Source organism: Schistocerca americana, chromosome 3, assembly GCF_021461395.2.
Source record: "Schistocerca americana isolate TAMUIC-IGC-003095 chromosome 3, iqSchAmer2.1, whole genome shotgun sequence".
In the NCBI taxonomy this organism is placed as follows: domain Eukaryota; kingdom Metazoa; phylum Arthropoda; class Insecta; order Orthoptera; family Acrididae; genus Schistocerca; species Schistocerca americana.
Window position 1 is genome coordinate 336,783,082 of NC_060121.1, and position 23,984 is coordinate 336,807,065.

The 23,984-nt window shown below is 40.9% G+C and overlaps 1 protein-coding gene across 1 annotated transcript in view; it reads right to left on the reverse strand.

Annotated features, from left to right (window-relative positions):
• LOC124606737 (potassium voltage-gated channel subfamily KQT member 4) overlaps positions 1-23,984 on the reverse strand; it is a 1,016,202-nt gene that overhangs the window by 525,423 nt on the left and 466,795 nt on the right. Inside the window, exon 3 of the mRNA XM_047138769.1 lies at positions 17,124-17,206. Coding sequence (XP_046994725.1) covers positions 17,124-17,206 — 83 coding nt within the window. The remainder of the gene's footprint in view (positions 1-17,123; positions 17,207-23,984) is intronic.

Sequence of the window (23,984 nt, forward strand, 5' to 3'; positions counted from 1 at the left end):
ATTTGAATTATTACAGTCTTATGCGATACGTGCTCTGAAATGCCATAAATTCGAGAAAGGGAAGCCTTCTAGCACTCTGTGCATTAGCACTGATACACATGGAGCAAAATATACGTTATAAATTTTTACGATAATTTATAGTAATGAAACTATCCGGAGTATCTTTTATGTTGAAACTTGATAAGCAGCGAACCCTCCTGCAATTGTAGTGTAAAATGTATTTAAAATTTAGATTCACCTGTCCCTCGACGGTGTTACTATCTTGCATAAATCACTGAAAATGAATTTCCATGTGTTTGACAACAAAACTGATCTTCATTGTGATAGTTTCGCATTGCGGAACTCAAATTCTCTGAAAATTAATGCACGAATGATCAGGTGTCAGATACGTATGACCGAGGGAAGTGACACAGTGGGTACGGTATTATTAAAAGCATTCTGGATAAGCGGGATTCAAACCCCGTACATCTATACAAATTATGACTTTTCTCGATGTTTGCCAAAATCAGTTAAGGGTGAATGCTGGGATGATTCTTTCGTATGGATAAGACTGGGCGGCGCGGAGTGGTCGCGCGGTTTGAGGCGCCTTGTCACGAACTGCGTGTGTGTGTGTGTGTGTGTGTGTGTGTGTGTGTGTTGCTCTTAGCATAAGTTAGTTTAAGTTGTGTGTAAGACTAGTGGACGATAACCTCAGCAGTTTGGTCCCTTAGGAAATCACACACATTTGAACATTTGGTAAGACTGATTGTCTATCTTGAGAGAGAATTGTCAGGGCATGTGCTTCGATAAGTGCCGATGTGATAAGGAATACCACTCAATCCATGATAAGAAGATTGCAGCACTGCATTGATACCAGTGGTCATCACTTCGAACACCTTCTGTAAATGGACGTTTATGCAACCTTTTTGACCTTCGTTGACCTTCAAAAACACTACTGTTACACACCACTGGATTGGACTCGATAGCCGCTATCAGAAAATAAGTACCAAACTATAGCATCCCATCTTAAAAAATAAAGTTGACCTTCATATTTCTGACGCAACCTCACCTAGCAACAAAAAACCAACGTCATACTAGGGCCACCGTTGTCCTATGCATCATTCGTCCCACAGACGTTTCAGCTACAATCATACTTTCGGAGCTATTCGAGGTGGCAATAATTAGTGACTCACCCTGTATAACTCACATTAACATCCAGAGTGTTCGATTATTTATTTTTAAACCATCGAGACATAACTGAATTTTTTACATCCAGAAATACAGTTTCCTTTTCTTTAAGATGACAAAGTTGATTGTTGTCATCTCCTCCATTTGTCCACCTACACAGAAACTAATAACAGCGATTTATATACCCTCACATCCACTAACTTCTATCTGGAGAAATTTCACCTACCGCTAAATTACATATGTTATTTCGGAGGCATGTTTAACTCCCTTCATCCCACTGTCAGGATATATGTAACATATCAGTGGAAGGTTACTGTTTTTTGTCAGATTCGGTATCTTATATTTTACAAGGATGAAGAACTTTAGATCCGGACTCAGATCAGGAGAGTAATTTTACTGTCGCTGTCATTAAGACGAGCGCTAGCACTAGTGGAATTTTTGAAAGACGGGCAGCTTCGGAGAAATGGAAATCAGTTCCCAAAAGGGACGGCATGATCCTCGGCAAATCTTTCTATGAATGTTTTGACGGGGTTTCAGGGTTTGTTTTTGTTCGATCCAGTAGCCAGAGGATTTCTCTCAATGTAATCGCTACCTTCCTGTTGATTAGTTGCTAAAACTGTTTTACAAGTTGATCTACCAAGCGGTAGTAACGAGTTAACTGTACAACTTAGCTGTAGAGCGTATTGGTCCTAAGGAGAATGCCCGTGCTGGCAAACAAGCGAGCAATCCAGCAGCAACAGAGGTGATTAGCTGAGTGGCTTCACATGTTCATCAAATTTAAGGAGTGTTTGTAAATTCGTGAAACAGGGACATCGATCCTGGTCCTTCGTGAAAGGTGGACACACCTCCATCTGCATATTGAAATGACAGTTAAATCAAGACCCTAAGCTGTCGACGGGCGTTGATATACATCAACGGGGACAGATGAAAATGTGTGCCCCAACCGGGACTCGAGCCCGTGATCTCCTGCTTACATAACAGACACTCTATCCATCTGAGCCACCGAGGGCACAGAGGATAGCGCGACTGCAGGGATTTATCCCTTGCACGCTCCCCGTGAGACCCACATTCCCAGCTTAATGTCCACACACTACATTCGTAGTGGCCCTGCGCATTGCGCTCATTACTCGTGGCAGACAATCTTACCGAGTCCCTTAAGAGTTCGGGCAATGCGTGTGCATCCAGCACAGAAGAAGGAGGTCAAAGGCCGGTTAACCATAACTATATGCCCGAACTCTTACGGGACTCGGTAAGATTGTCTGCCACGAGTAATGAGTGTAATGGGCAGGGGCACTACGAATGTAGTGTGTGGACTTTAGTTGAGAATGTGGGTCTCAAGGGGAGCGTACAAGTGATAAATCCCTGCAGTCGCACTATCCTCTGTGCCCTCGGTGGTTCAGATGGATACAGCGTCTGCCATGTAAGCAGAAGAGCCCGGGTTCGAGTCCCGGTCGGGGCACACATTTTCAACTGTCCCCGTTGATGTATATCAACGCCTGTCAACAGCTTAGGGTCTTGATTTAATTATCATTTTATGCTAAGAGTGCTGCATGGTAACCGATGGTATCTGGATATTGTGTTTCCAGCAGTTTTGATTATCACAGACGAGCGTGGTCTTTAGTCTAAGCTCGCGTAAATTGGCGATGCAGCCTTGCTGTAACGAAAGCTGGTCGGCAATTCCAACATTCAAAGTCGAGTGTGAAGTGACATATCTAAACTAGTGTCATTATTCGGTGACAGCTTTTTGTTGAATGAGAGAGTTGATAACCAGTAGGTTACGAAACTGACTTGCCGTGGTCCACGTAAGGAGGTATAAATGATGATGTTTCCTGAAAGACGTATTCATTTATCCACCATGTATTTAGTAACGTACAAGCAATATTTTACTCACTGCCCGTCAAATTCGGTTGGAGGCAAATACTGGGTGCAGCTTGGACCTTAAACGGAGGACTGTTAGCGTTTTATTTTTCAGTCTGATGATCGGTTCTTAGTATTTCCATGAATGTGAGGTTGCTTCAGGGCAGGAACAGTATTATGAGATGTGTTACATTTATAGCGTAAATTTATTTTGGTGAACAGTTTTCAACAATTTCTTAACCAGAATGGAAAATGTTCTTATCATGGCACAAAAACCGAATATATACTGGACAAAGTTAGAGATACAAAATAAAGGAACTAGTTTTTCGACTTAATCTGGCAGCTTCAAACACATTTATACTAAAAATATTTTGACACAATCGCATATCTTTACTTGTTAATATTAGTACCGATGCCCTCTAATATAATGTACGTGACAAATAACATAATACATAATTTCATCGCCCAGGGACAACTCCATCCTCAGAAATTTCATCGCCGCAGAAAAACTATTTTATCTGTTACAGGCTCTTCAGCCATATGATATTAGATGTTGTTTACTACGACTAGCGAATCTTCTGCATTTTGAGCACAAGATCAAGGACTTTACCACGTGCAGTTGTCCCAACACCTCGCAGCTACGAGTGCTCACTTGGCTGGAGAAGAAGGGTTAACTAGTGAAAATGACCGAATGTGTCAAGACAGATTTTTGCTGTCTCCGGCAACGACTGACCTGTATAGGGTTTTTCGTTGTTTTACGGACCATGATGCTTATATCGTGGCAAAATATAAAGCTTTCAGAAAACAACAGGACGACCATTAATTACATTAATCGTGTACCTTATTATAAAATCAGAACCTATTCTCACAAGTCTGAAACACAGATGCGGGGCGTGTAAAAAATAGCCCTTTAAAAAGTGTTTTAACACTTAAAATCCGAATGCTTTTTGAAAGCATCGTAAGAATGCATTTGTTAATTATTTTAATCACTTTAAACCGTTCCCCGCATTCAATTCAAGTAAGAATGTGTTTTACGAGCTTCATTCAGCTCGGCTTTAAACCATCGCTTCTCGACAGAGATCAAAGATTATTTGATACAAAAATTTCTTTTGTGTTTATCCATTTGTCTACCTTAGTGAAAAGTTTGAACTAATTCGTACAAACCTAATATAGAGAAGAGGAGCACTTCAAAAACCTCCCAGAAAACCGTGTTTTTAGCACGTATTTGCACCTAAAATCCGAACGGTGCACATACAAATTGTGCCACTGGCTGAGCGTTAATTTCAGCCCAGTTAACTTCTTTTAAAAAATGAATTAATCAGTTCGCACAATTTGCTTGCGTGTCATTTCGAGTTTGTTGTTCAAATTTTGTTTAATATAATATAGCTACAGTAAGACTGATGTTCGAATGGCTATACAAATGGCCGCTAGTTCGGGCTAAACCAGGCCTTAGCCCAAAAAGGAACCAAGTACCAAGTTTTCCCTCCCCCTCCCCAACCCCCAAATAGAGATTCTGGACATGGGCTTTCAAACACATTTGTTACAGCTCTTCCGTGCTGTAACGATATAAACGTCAGAATTATCCACGACAGAGCTGCTGCAACTATTCATCCTTTATTGTCGAGACTATGTTTGATCGAATTATCTTTTCCTGTAGATGAAATTTACCGTTGCCGCAAACGCTTAGTCGTTCAGAAAATGACATTGTGAAATTCACAAAACGAAAGATAAGGACTGCTACAAACCAACAGTTTGGTTCACCTGTGCGAATATGCAGGGTGAGTCATCTAATATTACCACTGGATATATTTCGTAAACCACATCACATACTGACGAATCGATTCCACAGACCGAACGTTAGGAGAGGGGCTAGTGTAACTGGTTAATACAAATCATAAAAAAATGCACGGAAGTATGTTTTTTAACACAAACCTACGTTTTTTTAAACGGAAACCCTTTAGTTTTGTTAGCACATCTGAACATATAAACAAATATGAAATCAGTGCCGTTTGTTGCATCGTAAAATGTTAATTACATCCGGAGATATTGTAACCTAAAGTTGACGCTTGAGTACCACTCCTCCGATGTTCGATCGGGTGTATCGGAGAGCACCGAATTACGTAGGGATCCAAAGGGAGCGGTGATGGTCCTTAGGTACAGAAGAGACTGGAACAGCACATTACGTCCACATGCTAACACCTTTTTATTGGTCTTTTTCACTGACGCACATGTACGTTACCATGAGGGGTGAGGTACACGTACACACGTGGTTTCCGTTTTCAATGACGGAGTGGAATAGAATGTGTCCCGACATGTCAGGCCAATAGATGTTTAATGTGGTGGCCATCATTTGCTGCACACAATTGCAACCTCTGGCGGAATGAATATCGTACACGCCACAGTACATCTGCTGTAATGTCGCCGCAGGCTGGCACAATACGTTGTTTCACATCAAAAATGGTTCAAATGGTTCTGAGCACTATGCGACTTAACTTCTGAGGTCATCAGTCGCCTAGAACTTAGAACTAATTAAACCTAACTAACCTAAGGACATCACACACATCCATTCCCGAGGCAGGATTCGAACCTGCGACCGTAGCGGTCACGCGGTTCCAGACTGAAGCGCCTTTAACCGCACGGCCACATGTTTCATATCCTCCGGGGTTGTAGGCACATCGCGGTACACATTCTCCTTTAACGTACCCCACAGAAAGAAGTCCAGAGGTGTAAGACCAGGAGAACGGGCTGGCCAATTTATGCGTCCTCCACGTCCTATGAAACGCCCGTCGAACATCCTGTCAAGGGTCAGCCTAGTGTTAATTGCGGAATGTGCAGGTGCACCATCATGCTGATACCACATAGGTAGACGCGTTTCCAGTGGGACATTTTCGAGCAACGTTGGCAGATCATTCTGTAGAAAAGCGATGTATGTTGCAGCTGTTTGGGCCCTGCAATGAAGTGAGCACCAATGAGGTGGTCGCCAATGATTCCGCACCATACATTTACAGTCCACGGTCGCTGTCGCTCTATCTGTCTCAGCCAGCGAGGATTGTCCACGGACCAGTAATGCATGTTCCGTAGATTCACTGCCCCGTGGTTTGTAAAACCCGCTTCATCGGTAAACAGGTAGAACTGCAACGCATTCTCTGTTAATGCCCATTGATAGAATTGCACTCGATGATTAAAGTCATCACCATGTAATTGCTGATGTAGCTCATGAAACGGGTGAAAGCGGTGACGATGGAGTATGCGCATGACACTACCTTGACTCAGTCCACCGACTCTCGCAACGTCCCTGTACTCATGTGTGGGTTCATGGCAACAGCAGCTAACACACCAACTGCACCCGCTTCTCCTCTGACGGGCCTGTTACGGACCCGTTTGCGTGCTACAACCATACCTGTCGCATACAGTTGGCGGTAGATGTTTTGCAATGTACGGCACGTTGGATGCTCTCTGTCCGGGTACCGTTCTGCATACACCCTGCAGGCTTCAGCTGCATTTCGTCGACACTCGCCATAGATGAGTATCATCTCCGCCTTTTCAGAGTTCGACTACACCATGGTTACAGTTCCTACAACACTACACTATCACAGACGTCTGGTAACACGGTGTACTACAGTTGGTCTGCGTGCGGAGACGAATGCAGAATAACAATAGCAGCAAGCGCTACATGCGGACACTGCGACAGCTAGACCAAACCACAACAGTGCACTACAGCCACACTCGTAAACACGGTCGTCATCGTAAACATGTCCCTGCAGATGCTGCTCGCCGACCGTGGCCCGTGTTTGTTACAACACGCAACTGAACGTCGGAGGTTTCAAGCGTCAACTTTAGGTTACAATATCTCCGGATTTAATTAACATTTTACAATGCAACAAATGGCACTGATTACGTATTTGTTTATATGTTCAGATGTGCTAACAAAACTGACGTGGTTCCATTTAAAAACGCAGGTTTCTGTTAAAAAACATACTTCCGTGCATTTTTGTATGGTTTGTATTAAACAATTACACTATCCCCTCTCCTCACGTTCTGTCTGTGGAATCGGTTCGTCAGTATTTGATGTGGATTACGAAATATATCCAGCGGTAACGTTAGGTGACTCACCCTGTATATTTTATTCAGTCCTCACATGACATTAAGAGCAACTTTTACTCGTGCAGTATATTCATCGAAAAATCTGTTTTTGATTTTTACTTCGTGAATTTATAAATAAAACCTGTTCGTGTATGTACCATTTAAGATGGGCTCTTCAGTAAGTTTCAAGTATCTGTTAGGACGTAATACGTCTTAGATTTCCTTCTTAGTTTGACTTTTTTAATAACAAAATGATACTACCCAGAGAAACTAATGACAACCTGTCCTTACGGTCTTATTTAGGATTCACTGTTACCTTGCATTTTACGAGTATATAATACAGTGAACATATGCTACAAAAGCTTTTTGCAGAAACTTCAGCGAAAAATGAGAGTTAGCTCTATTTCTTGTAACTGTCATTTTCTATTTAGGCTCGGAAGGAAAAGGGAAGTCAGAGTAACAGGAGCAGTATCAAAGGATGATGGTTAACTACTACCATTATGGTACGGTACTGTTAAGCGTAGTCAGTACAAAGAATTAGCAGCAATCAAAATTACTAACATGCAACAAAAATAAGTTCCAAAGAATTGGTACATATTCTAAAAATCTTTAAAGTTGATTCAGTGCTTGCTGTTATTAAAGGAGTGTGAAACTTAACAGTCTATATACAGGGTGTTTCAAAAATGACCGGTATATTTGAAACGGCAATAAAAACTAAACGAGCAGCGATAGAAATACACCGTTTGTTGCAATATGCTTGGGACAACAGTACATTTTCAGGCAGACAAACTTTCGAATTTACAGTAGTTACAATTTTCAACAACAGATGGCGCTGCGGTCTGGGAAACTCTATAGTACGATATTTTCCACATATCCACCATGCGTAGCAATAATATGGCGTAGTCACTGAATGAAATTACCCGAAACCTTTGAAAACGTGTCTGGCGGAATGGCTTCACATGCAGATGAGATGTACTGCTTCAGCTGTTCAATTGTTTCTGGATTCTGACGGTACACCTGGTCTTTCAAGTGTCCCCACAGAAAGAAGTCACAGGGGTTCATGTCTGGCGAATAGGGAGGCCAATCCACGCCGCCTCCTATATGTTTCGGATAGTCCAAAGCAATCACACGATCATCGAAATATTCATTCAGGAAATTAAAGACGTCGGCCGTGCGATGTGGCCGGGCACCATCTTACATAAACCACGAGGTGTTCGCAGTGTCGTCTAAGGCAGTTTGTACCGCCACAAATTCACGAAGAATGTCCAGATAGCGTGATGCAGTAATCGTCTCAAATCTGAAAAATGGGCCAATGATTCCTTTGGAAGAAATGGCGGCCCAGACCAGTACTTTTTGAGGATGCAGGGACGATGGGACTGCAACATGGGGCTTTTCGGTTCCCCATATACGCCAGTTCTGTTTATTGACGAAGCCGTCCAGGTAAAAATAAGCTTCGTCAGTAAACCAAATGCTGCCCACATGCATATCGCCGTCATCAATCCTGTGCACTATATCGTTAGCGAATGTCTCTCGTGCAGCAATGGTAGCGGCGCTGAGGGGTTGCCGCGTTTGAATTTTGTATGGATAGAGGTGTAAACTCTGGCGCATGAGACGATACGTGGACGTTGGCGTCATTTGGACCGCAGCTGCAACATGGCGAACGGAAACCCGAGGCCGCTGTTGGATCACCTGCTGCACTAGCTGCGCGTTGCCCTCTGTGGTTGCCGTACGCGGTCGCCCTACCTTTCCAGCACGTTCATCCGTCACGTTCTCAGTCCGTTGAAATTTTTCAGACAGATCCTTTATTGTATCGCTTTTCGGTCCTTTGGTTACATTAAACCTCCGTTGAAAACTTCGTCTTGTTGCAACAACACTGTGTTCTAGGCGGTGGAATTCCAACACCAGAAAAATCCCCTGTTCTAAGGAATAAACCATGTTGTCTAGAGCACACTTGCACGTTGTGAACAGCACACGCTTACAGCAGATAGAGGACGTACAGAATGGCGCACCCACAGACTGCCTTGTCTTCTATATCTTTCACATCACTTGCAGCGCCATCTGTTGTTGAAAATTGTAACTACTGTAATTTCGAAAGTTTGTCCGCCTGAAAATGTACTGTTGTCCCAAGCATATTGCAACAAACGGTGTATTTCTATCGCTGCTCGTTTAGTTTTTATTGCCATTTCAAATATACCGGTCATTTTTGAAACACCCTGTATAATCAGAATAAGAAAAGAGGAGTACTCTGTGTAATCGCCACAAGAAATAGAACCCACCTGAGGGAGATTACTATCTCTTGCCGTCTTGTACGAAGAAAAAAAAAAGTAATCTGACGAGAAAACTGCACCGTAATCCCGACACAATGTAGGTTTCAGCTGGGAATAGCCAGAAGTGCCTACAGTTAAATAATTCATGCTATTACGCCGGAAGGAGAGGAGAGGCCGAGTTTATCTGGCTAATCTTCTACAAAATTAACAGTCTTGTACTTCTTTAAACATTCACATATTATCAGAAGGAATCGTCGAGAGCGAACTGTGTGAAAATGAACAATCGATTTCGTACCCACTATACGGGGCAGATGCGACAAAGGAAAATGAATGAAAATGTATTTCGTCGCTTTCTAACTCTACCGTTACTTTTACTTTAAGAAGAACGGGTTGCTCCTGCACTTGATAATTTTTCAGTAATTCGATGTTTAAGAAACAAAGTCGTGGCTCTGATGGAAGGATATTGTGAAATCAGATGAATACTCACTTTCCAGAAATTTTACACATTTTTTGGATGATATGAGCAACAACAATTGCTTGTAATGCCCGATACTAAATTAGATGGGATAGCTGTTCAGCTGGTTTATGTAGTTACTCATTTGTCTCATTCTGAATGTTTCGACGGAATTTTTGATGCACGATTTTCTTTCTACATGAAACTTCAAGATAGAAAAATGCTTTTGATAGAAAACTGTAGCTAATGAAGAAGATTTCACATAAATGTAGAGTGGATCCTGTACTAATGTGATTGTCGCTTACTTTCTGTTTTGGATCTTTGGTTCGTGTGTTCTTGCTGATATCCAACACATAAATACTTTATTTTCGTTTAGTAACACCGTGTGACTGTTTAGGTTGAAATGGTAATTCAATTAACATTGCCAACTGAGATGTACAAAATCACGTAGAAAGTGACACTGAATGGTGAACAATTGTTTGATCTTTATGGTGACAATAATTGTAGCACTAGACTTGGTTAGATAATGATGAACAAAGCTTGCGCTGCGCCACTGTGTCATTGCACATCACTGTGATGGAAAGCAGGGCTATGCCAGCTTTCTTGCCACACGAAATTCTTAGTACTGTTTAGGCAGTCGCTGATGGCCTTACAATTGCGACTGGCTATCTAAACATGACATGCGAGGAGAATCCTTTATGAACGTGCCAAGTAGCACTTCAATATCCTGGCGTTTAATGTGTAAAATCCCACACAGAAGAGTATTTTAACAGGCTTCGTTAAATGGGTATGTTTAATGTTCGCGTGTGTATTTAATTTCCCATGGGTTTCGAGAACTGATAGAGAGCCGCTGTGAAAGCCGTTACCCTGAATTAATGGCTCCCGTGAAGGCTCCGTGGATTCTGATGTTACAGACATATTACTCTGATGTAAGTATGACACTTACGCGTACTGACTTAACTGGCTGTCACAGGGTCTCAAGAACATAGTCTGCTTTAACCAGACGATACTGATACTTGTTTACAGGCCCAGCAACCTCTTCCTTGGTTTATTATTCAATTCAGGTCTTACGAATGTGACACAAGAAAGAGCGCAACGTCGGAGCAGCTCCTACGCTGAAGAAAGGCTGGTGAGTTTTACAGATTACAGTGTCGCTCAGCTCGAAGACCCGTCCTACAAAACAGGTGGTAGCGAGTCACAGTGATACTGTGCGTGCCTGTAACCCTATCATACGAGGGTGGTTTGATAAGTCTGGTAAATTTCAATGAAAGAATGTAACATTTTTGTTGCGCCTTCCTGGTTGGTAAGGATTATTATTGCAAGGATTGTGTTAAGAACTTCAGCAACGTACAGTGTACGTTTCACTGTTCACAGCCATTTGAATTGATCAGTGTGTCGCCTGCGACTGAAAATGGAGGAAGCTGCCTTTCTTGCTATTATCAAAAATTTTCATTTGAAAGGTTAGACTAACGAACAAATAAAAACAGAATTGTTTGAAGTTTACTCTGTACCATCATTAGAGACTGTTTACTTTTGGATTAATGAGTTGAAAGTGGTGTAACAGGCACCGAAGACGAAGTGCGCTCTGGCTATCCAGTTGAGGTCGCTACAAAGGAAGCAATTGGCTATGAAGAAGCCTTGTGCGAAGTATGTTCCGCGTCTGCTCACAGTAGACCAAGAGCGCCCCTGCGCAACATTTCAGCTCAATGTCTGGCGATGTTTAATAGCAATCCGCAAGGTATTTTTCACTAATTTGTGACTGTTGAGCCGCGCGGGATTAGCCGAGCGGTCTAAGGCGCTGCAGTCATGGGCTGTGCTGCTGGTCCTAGCTTAGGTTCGAATCCTCCCTCGGGCATGGGTGTGTGTGTTTGTCCTTCGGATAATTTAGATTAAGTAGTGTGTAAAGGCAATGACCATTTTGTCAGGTGATGAGGCGATGGCCATTACTTCTTGGTATAGCCAAGGGATAACCCTCATACTTTACTTGGAAAAGACAGAACCATATCTGGACCCTATTATGCTTCACTGCTGGATCGTTTGAAACTTTGTCAGGTGATGAGGCGATGGCCATTACTTCTTGGTATCGCCAAGGGATAACCCTCATACTTTACTTGGAAAAGACAGAACCATATCTGGACCCTATTATGCTTCACTGCTGGATCGTTTGAAACTTGCGTTGGCTGAAAAAAGACCAAGATTGACACGCAAAAAAGTGCTCTTCCACCAGGATAATACACCATCGCTGAACAAAGTGTATGTACCCCAGAGGAGTCTATGCCGAGAAGTGAAGTGAGTTGTTTACTAAAGTAACGTTTTTTTTTAACCAGACTTATCAAACCACCTTCGTATAGAGACGTTGTAACGTGCATTGACACAGCTTGTAGAAATCGCCCCAAGATTTGTAAATAAGTATAAAGTTTCATGGAGAAATGGCAATAAGGGCTCAAAATAATATGACGAAAGCTACAATTTATCTTATCGGCTGCACATTACTAAACGGCTATGCCAGTCCCCCAAATCCAGTTCCACGTTGGCTACCTAACGGCTTTTAGGGGCAAAGAAAATTCAGTTTTCAGTACTTCCTAGAATTACTGAGCGAATTCAAAAATTTGAAATTCTGTCATAATTTACTTAACAAGAGATAAAATTTTGTGTTGAAGTCTGTGCACAGTAAGTATACACGTACTGAGACAGCGTAACTGATGGTGTGCAAATTACCCGGCCTACATTCATTCTGCATTGAGAATGAGACTACTGAGCGACTTCCAACGAACTTTACACATAAGTTCAAGCCTTGTTACGTCTTCTCCTCCCTGATACCTCTCACAAATTACTGAAAGGAAAAAAGTTTATCGCTTACTGTAGTTTCGCTGTTCATGTACTAGAACTACAGCATCAGGCATCATGTTTTAATTCATTACTAATTATATTCGCAACACATTTTACAGACATTATCCACATATACCACAGGATGTACTTAGAAAGTTATATCATTGTACGACAAGTAATTCAGGAGATATGACCTGATAAACGTTGAGATACGTAAAGCGTTAACTTGCCTTAAAATGGGCACATATTATCTGCACTATACTCATCCAGTGTCTGATAATGGCCGGCCGCGGTGCCCGTGCGGTTCTGGCGCTGCAGTCCGGAACCGCGGGACTGCTACGGTCGCAGGTTCGAATCCTGCCTCGGGCATGGATGTGTGTGATGTCCTTAGGTTAGTTAGGTTTAAGTAGTTCTAAGTTCTACGGGATTGATGACCACAGCAGTTAAGTCCCATAGTGCTTAGAGCCATTTGAACCATTTCTGATAATGAATGCGCTTAGCGTCTTCCAACAAACATTAAACAAAATTTCCAACCATTTCTAAACTCTTTCTCGCAACCACACAAAGCTGTTTTACACAAGAGAGTTTGATTACTTAAAACATCAGGGATGGAAAACTACTGGTTATATCTACACGGTATTTTACATCTCATATTACATACTTCTAGCGTTTGTAGATGGGGTTTAGTAGATCTCGTTTTACAAAATAACCCATGTCCGGAAACGTCATCCAACGACGCTACAAAGCATCAAAGCTGTAGGAGCCTGCGCCTGTAAATATACACTGAAGCGGCAAAGAAACTGGTATAGGACTGCGTATTCAAATACAGAGATGCGTAAAACAGCCAGGATACGGCGCTGCGGTCGGTAACGCCTGTAATAAGACAACAAGTGTCTGTCGCAGTTGTTAGATAGGTTACTCCTGCTACAATGGCAGGTTATCAAGATTTGAATGAGTTTGAACGTGGTGTTATAGTCGGCGCACGAGCAATGGGACACAGCATCTCCGACGTGGCGATGAAGTGGGGATTTTCCGTACGACCAATTGACGAGTGTACCGTGAACATCAGGAATCCAATAAAACATCAAATATCCGACACTGCTGCGGCCGGAAAAAGATACGGCAAGAACAAGACCAACGACGACAGAAGAGAATCGTTCAACGTGACAAGAGTGCAACCCTTCCACAAATTGCTGCAGATTACAATGCTGGGCCATCAACAAGTGTCACCATGCGAACCATTCAAAGCAACATCATCGATATGGTCTTTCGGAGCCCTTGATGACTGCACGACACAAAGCTTTACGCCTCGCCTGGGCCCGTCAACACTGACATTGGACTATTGATGACTGGAAACATGTTGTCTGGTCAGAAGAGTCTCGTTTCAAATTCTATCGAGCTGTCGGACGAGTAGGGTGTGGAGACAACCTCACGAATCCATGGACTGTTCAAGTTGGTGCAGGCTCTGTAATGGTGTGAGGCGTGTGCAGTTGCAGTGATATGGGACCCCTGATACGTCTAGATACGACTCTGACAGGTGAAATATACGTAAGCAAGCTGTCTGACCACCTGCATCCATTCATGGCCACTGTGCATTGCGACGGACACTTACGAAATTCCAGCAGGGCAATGCGTCACCCCACACGTCCAGAATTGCTACAGAGAGTCTCCAGGAACACTCCTCTGAGTTTAAAAACTTCCGCTGGCCACCAACCTCCCCAGACATGAACATTATTGAGCATATTTGGGATGCCTGCAACGTTCTGTTCAGAAGAGATCCCCACCCCCTCATACTCTTACGGATTTATGGACAGCCCTGCAGGATTCATGGTGTCAGTTCGCTCCAGCACAACTTCAGACTCCGGCCCGGGTGGCCGCGCGGTTCCAGGCGCTACAGTTTGGAACCGCGCGACCGCTACGGTCGCAGGTTCGAATCCTGCCTCGGGCATGGATGTTTGTGATGTCCTTAGGTTAGTTAGGTGTAAGTAGTTCTATGTTCTAGGGGACTAATGACCTCAGAAGTTGTCCGATAGTGCTCAGAGCCATTTTTGAACAACTACAGACGTTAGTTGAGTCCATGCAACGTCGTGTTGCAGCACTTGTGAGTGCTCGCGGAGGCCCTACACGATATTAAGCAGGTGTACCAGTTTCACTGGCTCTTCAGTGTATGTGTATGCAGGGGGATTCTATGATATGTTACAGATTTTCAAGGATTGTGGAGAAGGTTAACGTATCAATCTGAGGTACTGGAAACGAACGAGTCGCATGTTATAAGTGAGAACCGTTCAGATACCTCTGACAGTGGAATACATGTTGTAAGTAGGCTGTTTATGTGTTTGTGTGTTGGCACCGCGATACACTACATTAATAACTCTGACAGCGCTGTGCGCCCTCATTAAGAGACGCTGTGTGGCTGGTCGGACTCGTTGGAAGTTAATAGTCAGCATTGATGGAAGCTGGAGGTGAATAGCCAGCAGTGACGGAGGTTAGAAGTTTATAAATTCAAATGGCTCCAAGCACCATGGGACTTAAAATCTGAGGTCATCAGTCCCCTAGAACTTAGAACTACTTAAACCTAACTAACCTAAGGACATCACACACATCCACGACCGTGGCAGGATTCGAACCTGCGACCGTAGCAACAGCTCGGTTCCGGACTGAAGCGCTTAGAACCGCTCGGTCACAGCGGCCGGCTAGAAGTTTATAGTTAGCAGTGATGAAGGTTAGTGGTTTCAAGTGTTAGCGCGAGCGGAGGGTCTGGACGTGTGTCAGTCATGGAAATTTAATTATGTTGATGATTATATAATTTTTGGAACAGGATGTCACATTATTAAGGTAAAATTTGCCAGATACATTGTTTGCTCTGCAACAAAATCTTTCCTTTGCTAAACACATGTCTAGTAGGAGTTGGATCCTACAGTAGTTAGATTATTTTATTTAGCTAGCTGTATCGGTGCTTGCTGTATCGGTGTAGTTCATGGAATGAAGATTTTCCGTGAGATAAGTGACTTACGAAATGTATGGGTTATTGTTAGGATTTCTCCAAATTAAGGGCCATGCTTTTGTGTTAATTATTTGAGCAGTCAGATAGCGCATCGTTGTATATTGTGGGTCATAAATGAATAGAATAACTTTGAGCTGTATTTTCCAGGGAAAATTCTTTAGGACAATGTTGAAATAATGAAGACAAACAAAGAGACAATACGTTCAGTTTCACTCAACAGTTTAAGAACACTGAGTAAGCATTCAGCAGTTTAAGTAAAAAAAAAAAATAAAGAAGTTTCAATGTATCGGTACTGTTGTTGCTAAGATTGCAGGGTAGGTAGCTTTCAGAGGTGATGGTATGGACCAAAACAACGGAGAAATGTCCAGTCAACATGGGCTCAAAAGGCATACCTTAAAAGCTATGGGCACTTATTCAAAAGATGATATGTGTCTCACATTAGCGAAGATGAACAAGTGATCACAGCTCCTCAGGTATGCATTTTAGAGCCCATGTTGACTGGACATTTCTTCATTGTTTTGGTCCATGAAGTTGCCTACCCTACAATCTTAGCAACAACAGTACCAGTATATGCATTGCACTGTCAGTCGCATCAGAAAGGTTTCCGCTTATAACTCTCGACTCGTTCGTTTCAGTACACGGTCTCTTACCTCTAACTGATGAACTTATCCTTCTCCATCATCCTAGACAGTTTGTAACTGAATCACTGTACCACCCTGTATATATACAATCATTTACAACTATCGGCGCCTATAATTTTAACGCTCTTTAAAGTCGTTGGATGACGTTTCCGGAGGTGGGTTCCTGTGTAAAAACGTGGTCTACTAAGTCCCCTCTACAACATTCAGAAGTGTTTATAATGAACTATTAAACACCCTATATATTAGAACTGCATAATAATTCCAAAGTGAACAAAGTTATATGAAGATTCAAAGGCGGGATAGAGACAATAGTTTTTTTGTCTCTGCCCCAAATTTTAGACATGTCCACCAACTTGTACACTGCTCTGCTTTCGGAAACAAAGAATCTGACTAGCAAACTCTTATGACTGAAGTTTCAAAATAATGCAACCCACCTTCCTTTATTAAGTTTGTATCACTAAAACAATTACGGATGAAATAAAACTGAGGCAGAAATCACATGCAGAAATCATGAGGTAAAGCCACAATCAACTGAAAATTATAGATAATGTTTGTTCAGTATTTGTTGATTTCTTTCGGCGAAAATGTAACATATATTAATACATTCTGACATAACAAGTAATAAACAGCTTCATGCTTTTTCGTTACAAAAACGCACTGGGAACATAATGGCAATCGAAACATAACAAAATAATTGGAGTTATATGTTAATTTCTTACGACAGAAATTTAAAAAAATCTTATTTTAAATAAAGTAACAACATATTGCATCGTATATATTCGTATTAATATCATTTGTTGTAAGAGGTTCTGCAGCCTTACCTATTATGCAAAAAGGCCTCCTCAGGAATTTTAATCGTCCAATAGCGCCTTGGTACCTAGATCTACAACCAGAGGACCACAGCCTGAAAATAATTACGTCAAATATATTCGTCAGTTACGTAAAATACAGCGACAAAGGAAATGAAATTGTAAACTGTGAGATTTTCCTACATAAAAGTTAGCATAAAAGTTAGTATAGTTAAGAGAGCGCCAAAATGTAAATGTTCCAGGGAATGGTGTTTACAATAATCCTTATACACTGAGAGCTTATTTTTATTTTCGTCTTTATTTAAAATTTATTAACAATGGTGTTGTCGGAAAACCGATGAACTTTCCGTGTTCCTCTCTCGGTAAGACTCATTAACCATATATTTTACACATCTTAAAAATTTTGGCAAAAAAAAAAAAATATTTTTAGATTTGCTTTGAGTGAATGAGGTTTCATATAGGTAGTGACGTGTTTTATAAATACATTTTTGATACTCTAAAATAAAGACTGTTGTTCGTAAGCAATTGAATCAATCCGGTGCTTATATATAAGTTTATTTTTATGTAAATTCATGTAAACGTATTTGTGTTTCCTTTATAAAAGTGAACTGGCAGAGCCCATTTGGAAGTTTTCAGTCTTTCGGGATATTAGTAAAAATCGATAAGGAGCACGCGATCTGTTGCATCTCACAGTTCTCGAGCAACCTGTCTTACACGTGTCATATGGTGACAAAATACCGCGCAAGGAAGATATACGAGAAGTTATCAAGAAATACGCTGCATAATTTCTTTTAGAAGCAAAGCAATTTGATTTGCTCCCCTTCAAAGTGCTGTCCTTGGTTGGCAATGAAGTTACCCCACAGTCATTTCTGGAAGGGAGCTCCGCTTCTCTTTCGTGGCCTTCTCAATGTCAGGAATGGCGTCAAAAAGTTTCCTTTTAACCACGGTTTTAATTTTTGGGAAGAGCCAGAAGTCGCATGGTGCTAAATATGGTGAGTAAGGCGGACGTGGAACACTTTCTCCGGCCAAAAACTCGCGAATCAAAAGCGAGGAGTGGCGCAGCGGGTTGTCGTGATAGAGAATGGAGCGGTTGGACCTTTTTTCTGGTCTATTTATTCAAACGTCGTTTCGCAAAAGTCGCATTCGTCCTTGTAAAATTCTACGTTTACCACTGCTGTCCTTGAAACGAACTCTGACCGTACTATACACTCAGTACGGAAGAAAACAATGAACAAGATTTTGACTGATGTGCCAATCTAGAGCGCGGAGATTCACTGATTTTGCATTGGGAACTGCGAATTTTCTTCTCAAGGTCATACGTATACATCCAACTTACATGTTCAGTTACAATTTTGGACAGGAAGTCCGGATTTGAATGAAGACGATCCTTCAACTCATTGCAAGCTGACAGACGATTTTCCTTCTGTTCATCACTCAAAATGTCTGGGGACATTTGCGAGTTGTCAGTTAAAATGCTTGTACTGACCCGTATGAGATGGTACGTTCTACGAGAAGCTCTCTGACAGTTATTCGCCTGTCTGAAAGAACATTTTTGCCACTTTCTGCACGTTTTACTGTTTTTTTCAGGTTAATGGGCGTCCCGAACGTCTCTCGTCTTCTAACGACTCGCTTCCCTTATAAAATCGCTCATACAACTTATAAACAGTCCTCAGAGTTACAGCATCGTCGCCATACACCGTTTTCAACATTTCCTGTGTTTCTTTGGACACTTTTTTGCATCTTGAAACTGAACTGAATGTTCACACGTTGCTCAGAATCCTTGATGAGCGACAGACGCCATAAACATAACCACCTCACTCTAGCGTCGCTGGACGCTGACTGACAAGTCAGAACGTGCCCAGCTTGACACTGCCAGTTTCGATGCATCATGCTATCGGATAAATTACATCACAAGGTTTAGCGTCATCAGCTGCTGCTAAAAAAGTTCATTCACCGTATTTTCTGATCACACCTCGTATTTGGCCAACTATGATAACCAGTAGTTAATTTAGAGGAGCAATACTGCCGATTAAAACGCATTAGGACTCTTAGTGATTCTACGCCGGTATAGGAAAACAGTGTTGTTTGAGTGCAACTTTGTCACCCGAAAACAGGCAATGGACTCCGCACAATAATTTGTATCACCATTGATCAGAGACTAGGTGCAACTAACGTCACATACGTAGGATGCTGTTAACCTAACAACGCAAACGGCTTCGTTTGAAGTGGTGTGGTGATGGGAAAGTATGGGCTGCTGACGAATGGTGTCGCATGCCATTTTCCAATGCTTTGGAGAAGCACTATAGTATTATTCCTGGAGTTATGGTGTTCGGAGGCATTGAGTATAGCTTCAGGTCACAGTTGGTAATGAATGAGGTATCTGTGACACCGTAACAGTTCGTGACGGACACAACATGTGATCCCGTGTTACCTCTCATGCGAAAGTGTCTTGGTGCAGGACAGTGCTCGTCCACACGCAGCACATGTCTCTGTGAACTGTGCCAGTTCTCAGGATATCAAGAAACAGTTACAACAGTTGTGGGCCTTCTGGCCGCAGAAGAGTGTACATGACTTTATGACCTTTCACATCCGAATCAGTGCTTGCATTTAGCTCAGGGAAGGAGTGACGTTAAACTGATAATTGGGCTCACAGTGCCAGGTTATTTGTAAATTTGGCTCGATTTTGTAACTACTGAAATAAAGCCGTATACCATCTCAGCCATTGAAGTTTCATTTCGTTATCTCATCCCCTTCTGGGTGTTTAACTTTTTTTGTCACGCAGTGTAGGTCGGTGTGAGGTGGAGGTTACACCATTAAGATAAGTAACGGTTTAGACTTTTCACATAATACTGTTTGTGTTTCCCTTTTTTCGTTTATAAATGTATAGCTATGTTGTTCTTTTAATCTTCTTAGGAACTTGTGGGTTTTATTGTTCTGAAGAAGGTGTAGTTATCTACGCCGAAACCTAGGTTAACACTAGGTACTTTTTTCGCAATCGAGGCGGGTTTCTATGTTTTTAATATATTTACCAACAATTGCTGACGCGCTGCGATGTTGAAGGTTCTTAAAAGTGTAGGTTTAGTCTCTGTGTTTCCAGTTCGTTAGAACACATTCATCAGGTTACTTTTACGCTACATCTGTGAAATCCACTAGCTACTATAAAGATAGTATTTCAGTTAATATCTATCACTAAATCCACTAGCTACTATAAAGATAGTATTTCAGTTAATATCTATCACTTGGCCAAGCTTTAAGCCATTACACAAGATGATGTGTTTATCCACCAGAATAAGCGCGACAAAATCTTCTGAAATACATGCCATACTGAAATATTAAATTGTTTATTTGTTTAAGAAAAGTAGCCTTACATTTAAAATGCGTTGAAAAACCCTGTTACTTTACGAAATTTCAGGGTTTAAGAAAAAATCGGTCAAAGTAACCTGTTTGTCTGAACCATTACTACTTATATTTAGCTTTTATCAACAAACTAAATGTTGTATTAGGAGTGCAAAGTTCCATAAACCACATGTTTCATAGAAAGTAACATAGTTTTCATTTGTTAACTTCAATGATGGCAGCCATTTTCAATTTATAAAAGTCACGATATTGGTATTGTGTCTTCAGGAAATATAAGGGAATATTGTCAGTTATCGTTCATTTGAACATTACAGCTATCATATCCATGTCTTCAGGAAATATTAGGGAATATTGTCAGTTATCGTTCATTTGAACATTACAGCTATCATATCCATGTATACAGACTTTTGTTATCTACTGTTAAATTTACATATTACCATCGATTTCGTTTTGTATGTGCTAATCAACAGTCTGTGCTTATCTAGGAGATTAATCAAAGGTCTTCATATATAATTCATGTCAATTTCTAAACGTGTTAAGATTAAAATATCATATGTATGTGTAATGCATTATATTTGTTTACCATTACTTATACCTCTGGTGTAATTTTGTGTGGATTTGAGGGAGAGAAGGGCCAGATTTTTCTGTGCCTATTTTTGATCTGACATTTTACTTAATGCAGTGAACATCTATAATATTACTCTGATGTCTGTTAATGACGTTTCCAATTTGGTTTCATTCTCCAGTCTGTCATTTGAAATAGACTGTCAAAAGCCTTTTCATTGTCACTTAAAAGTCTCCTGTGCTTAAATGGTCATCGTCATATAATCTGCTCTTCTTTAGCTTCTCCTGTTGATTCTCCTTTCTTAAGTCCGAATTGATATTTTTTCTAAATACCCAGCAATCTTAGGCTTTAATCTCTCCTTAATAATGTCTTCTAGAATTTTTGAACAATGAGATGGAAAATTCACCAAATTTCTATAATTAGAGCTCCAATTTGTATTTTTTCTTCACTATGGTACTTTTCCTTTCTACAACTCTCCTTTTCCTTTATCTCAAGCATTCTTTAGTAACTAACGAAGACTACTGTCTGCTCCTGTTGCTGATGCTTGTGTTGTTGCAGGAATTATTCTACTGTAACCTGACAGTTATAGGTCCACTTTACTCATTCTTCACTACTACTGCTACTACTATTACTACTATTACTATTGTACTTATTTAATCTGAAATGTTTTCAACATTTTCTCTATCACATGATATGTTTGGGGAAATAACCAGTTCAACGATCTGACACAGATTCATACTGGAAGAGAATCTTACCCTCTACGACCTCAATTGTGTTGCTTCGAGGTTTGTTCTACTTTTCCATTTCTTTTCGCTAGGTTCTGTACTACCTACAATGCATCTGTCGTGCCTTATTTCTTTGTGCAACCAAGTGTCATCTGCTTTTTTAATGTCTTTGGATCCTAAAAAATTGGTTTTTCCCAATCTGTTTCTCTCTGTTATGAGAACTAGTATTTCTTTGACATCTTGGTTTCCTTGCATTGACTTTCTATATATTACTATACTCCCTGTGGCTTAGTAATATTTTCTCAATCCTTTCAATTTACATTTTCCCGTATCTTGCTTATCTTCGTCCCTCTCGGTCTCAGTTATATATTGTTGTTGTTTAAATCTAATATCGCACTTAGCTACAATTAGTAAGTAATGCTAACAGTCTCTAAATCTGTTAGAAATTACTAGATGAAATTTGGTTGTGTTTCTTCATTAATCAAAATATATTTCATACCAAACATTTTCTTCCAGTGCTTTAAAAGTATATCTTTTTCTCTTGTTGCACAATGTACCCATTCATTTTTCCCATCAAAATTGATTCTACAATACTATTATAGGCCTGTCTAAAGACCTTCTGATAAACCTATTATATAGTGTCCCACGAGGAGTGGTCAACATAGAGGGATATGACAGGAACGATTATTCGAAGCGAAATGGTCTAGTATATATGGACTCAAAAATTTATTCCTTAAGAGCTCTGAATACTTCTTCATCCTCGATACTGTGAATCGGAAGTCTTTTACTGGAAGCTCTTTGCTTTCCATATTTTGGGAGGCCGTAGCATGGACCAAATCAACAAAAAATTGTCTGGTAAAAACTGGCTCTACAAGGCAATCCGTAAGAGGTATGAGCAATTGTTCAATAAGAGAGATGTGTCTCACAATAACGAAGGTGAACAAGTCCTCATAGCTCTTCAGGTACTCATTTTAGAGCCCATGTTTACTAAACAATTCTTTCTTCAAATGAGTCAAATGGTTCAAATGGGTCTGAGCACTATGGGACTTAACTGCTGTGGTCATCAGTCCCATAGAACTTAGAACTACTTAAACCTAACTAACCTAAGGACATCACACACATCCATGCCCGAGGCAGGATTCGAACCTGCGATCGTAGCGGTCGCGTGGTTCCAGACTGTAGCGCCTAGAACCGCTCAGCCACTCCGGCCGGCAATTCTTTCTTGATTTGGTCCATGCTACATCCTCATACAATATGGAAAGCAAAGAGTTTCCAGTAAAAGATATTTGTTTGACAGTATCGAATATGAAGAAGCACTCATAGTTCTGAAGGCATCAATTTTACAGCCCATATTTACTTGCCTTTTTTGCTTCGAATGATTGTTCCTGTCACATCCCTGAATACTGATCATTTATCCTGTGACACTCTATATGGTTCAGTGTCTCTCATAATTCCTTTTCAATTTTTAGTGACTTTTTCCTATTTTATATTTTAATTTTAAATTCTTTGCAGCTTTTAGAGTTTATTTTACTGAGTAGTAACATGAGAAGCCTCTATAGTACATTTTCCCAGCCATATCATGATCCCATGATCAGTGGTCTAATTTACTTCTATTCCTTTATTCATGACATTAAATATTATTTCTCAATTACTTAGTGTTCTCATTCACTATCAGAATAACAGTATTTTACAGAGTAGCATTGTTGTGTAATGCTACAAAAATCTCTTCAGGAACTTCAGTATTACATCTCAACAAATGAACGAGCATAACAGCCCTCTTGATTAGCTGAAATAATGAGTTTAATATTAATTTGTACGCTGATGCTTCCTTACATTAACTACAGACTGAATAGCGGCGCTACAGTTAAGAGGTACCGCTAGGTGCATAAGTTTATAAAATTTGTCTCAATAAAGGTAAGACACCATAGATATACAATACGCAGAATGGGAGTAGTAATTATAAATAATAATTCCATTCCATTAACGCACTCCTACTTTCGTTTAGGGGAGTGATAATCCTGGTGTCTGCACACGGGTTACTGACTTGTAGGCTGCCTTAAAAGCCGAAAGCCTGGCGTATCACTGAAACAAACAGTAAACTATCTAGATCACGAACGTCTGGGAATGTCTGAGATCTGCGTTAACAAAATTTATCTGTTATATTTAGGATGAACTAAGTTCTGGTACAACTGTTTGGTTATATGCTTTCTATATTACTGTATCACT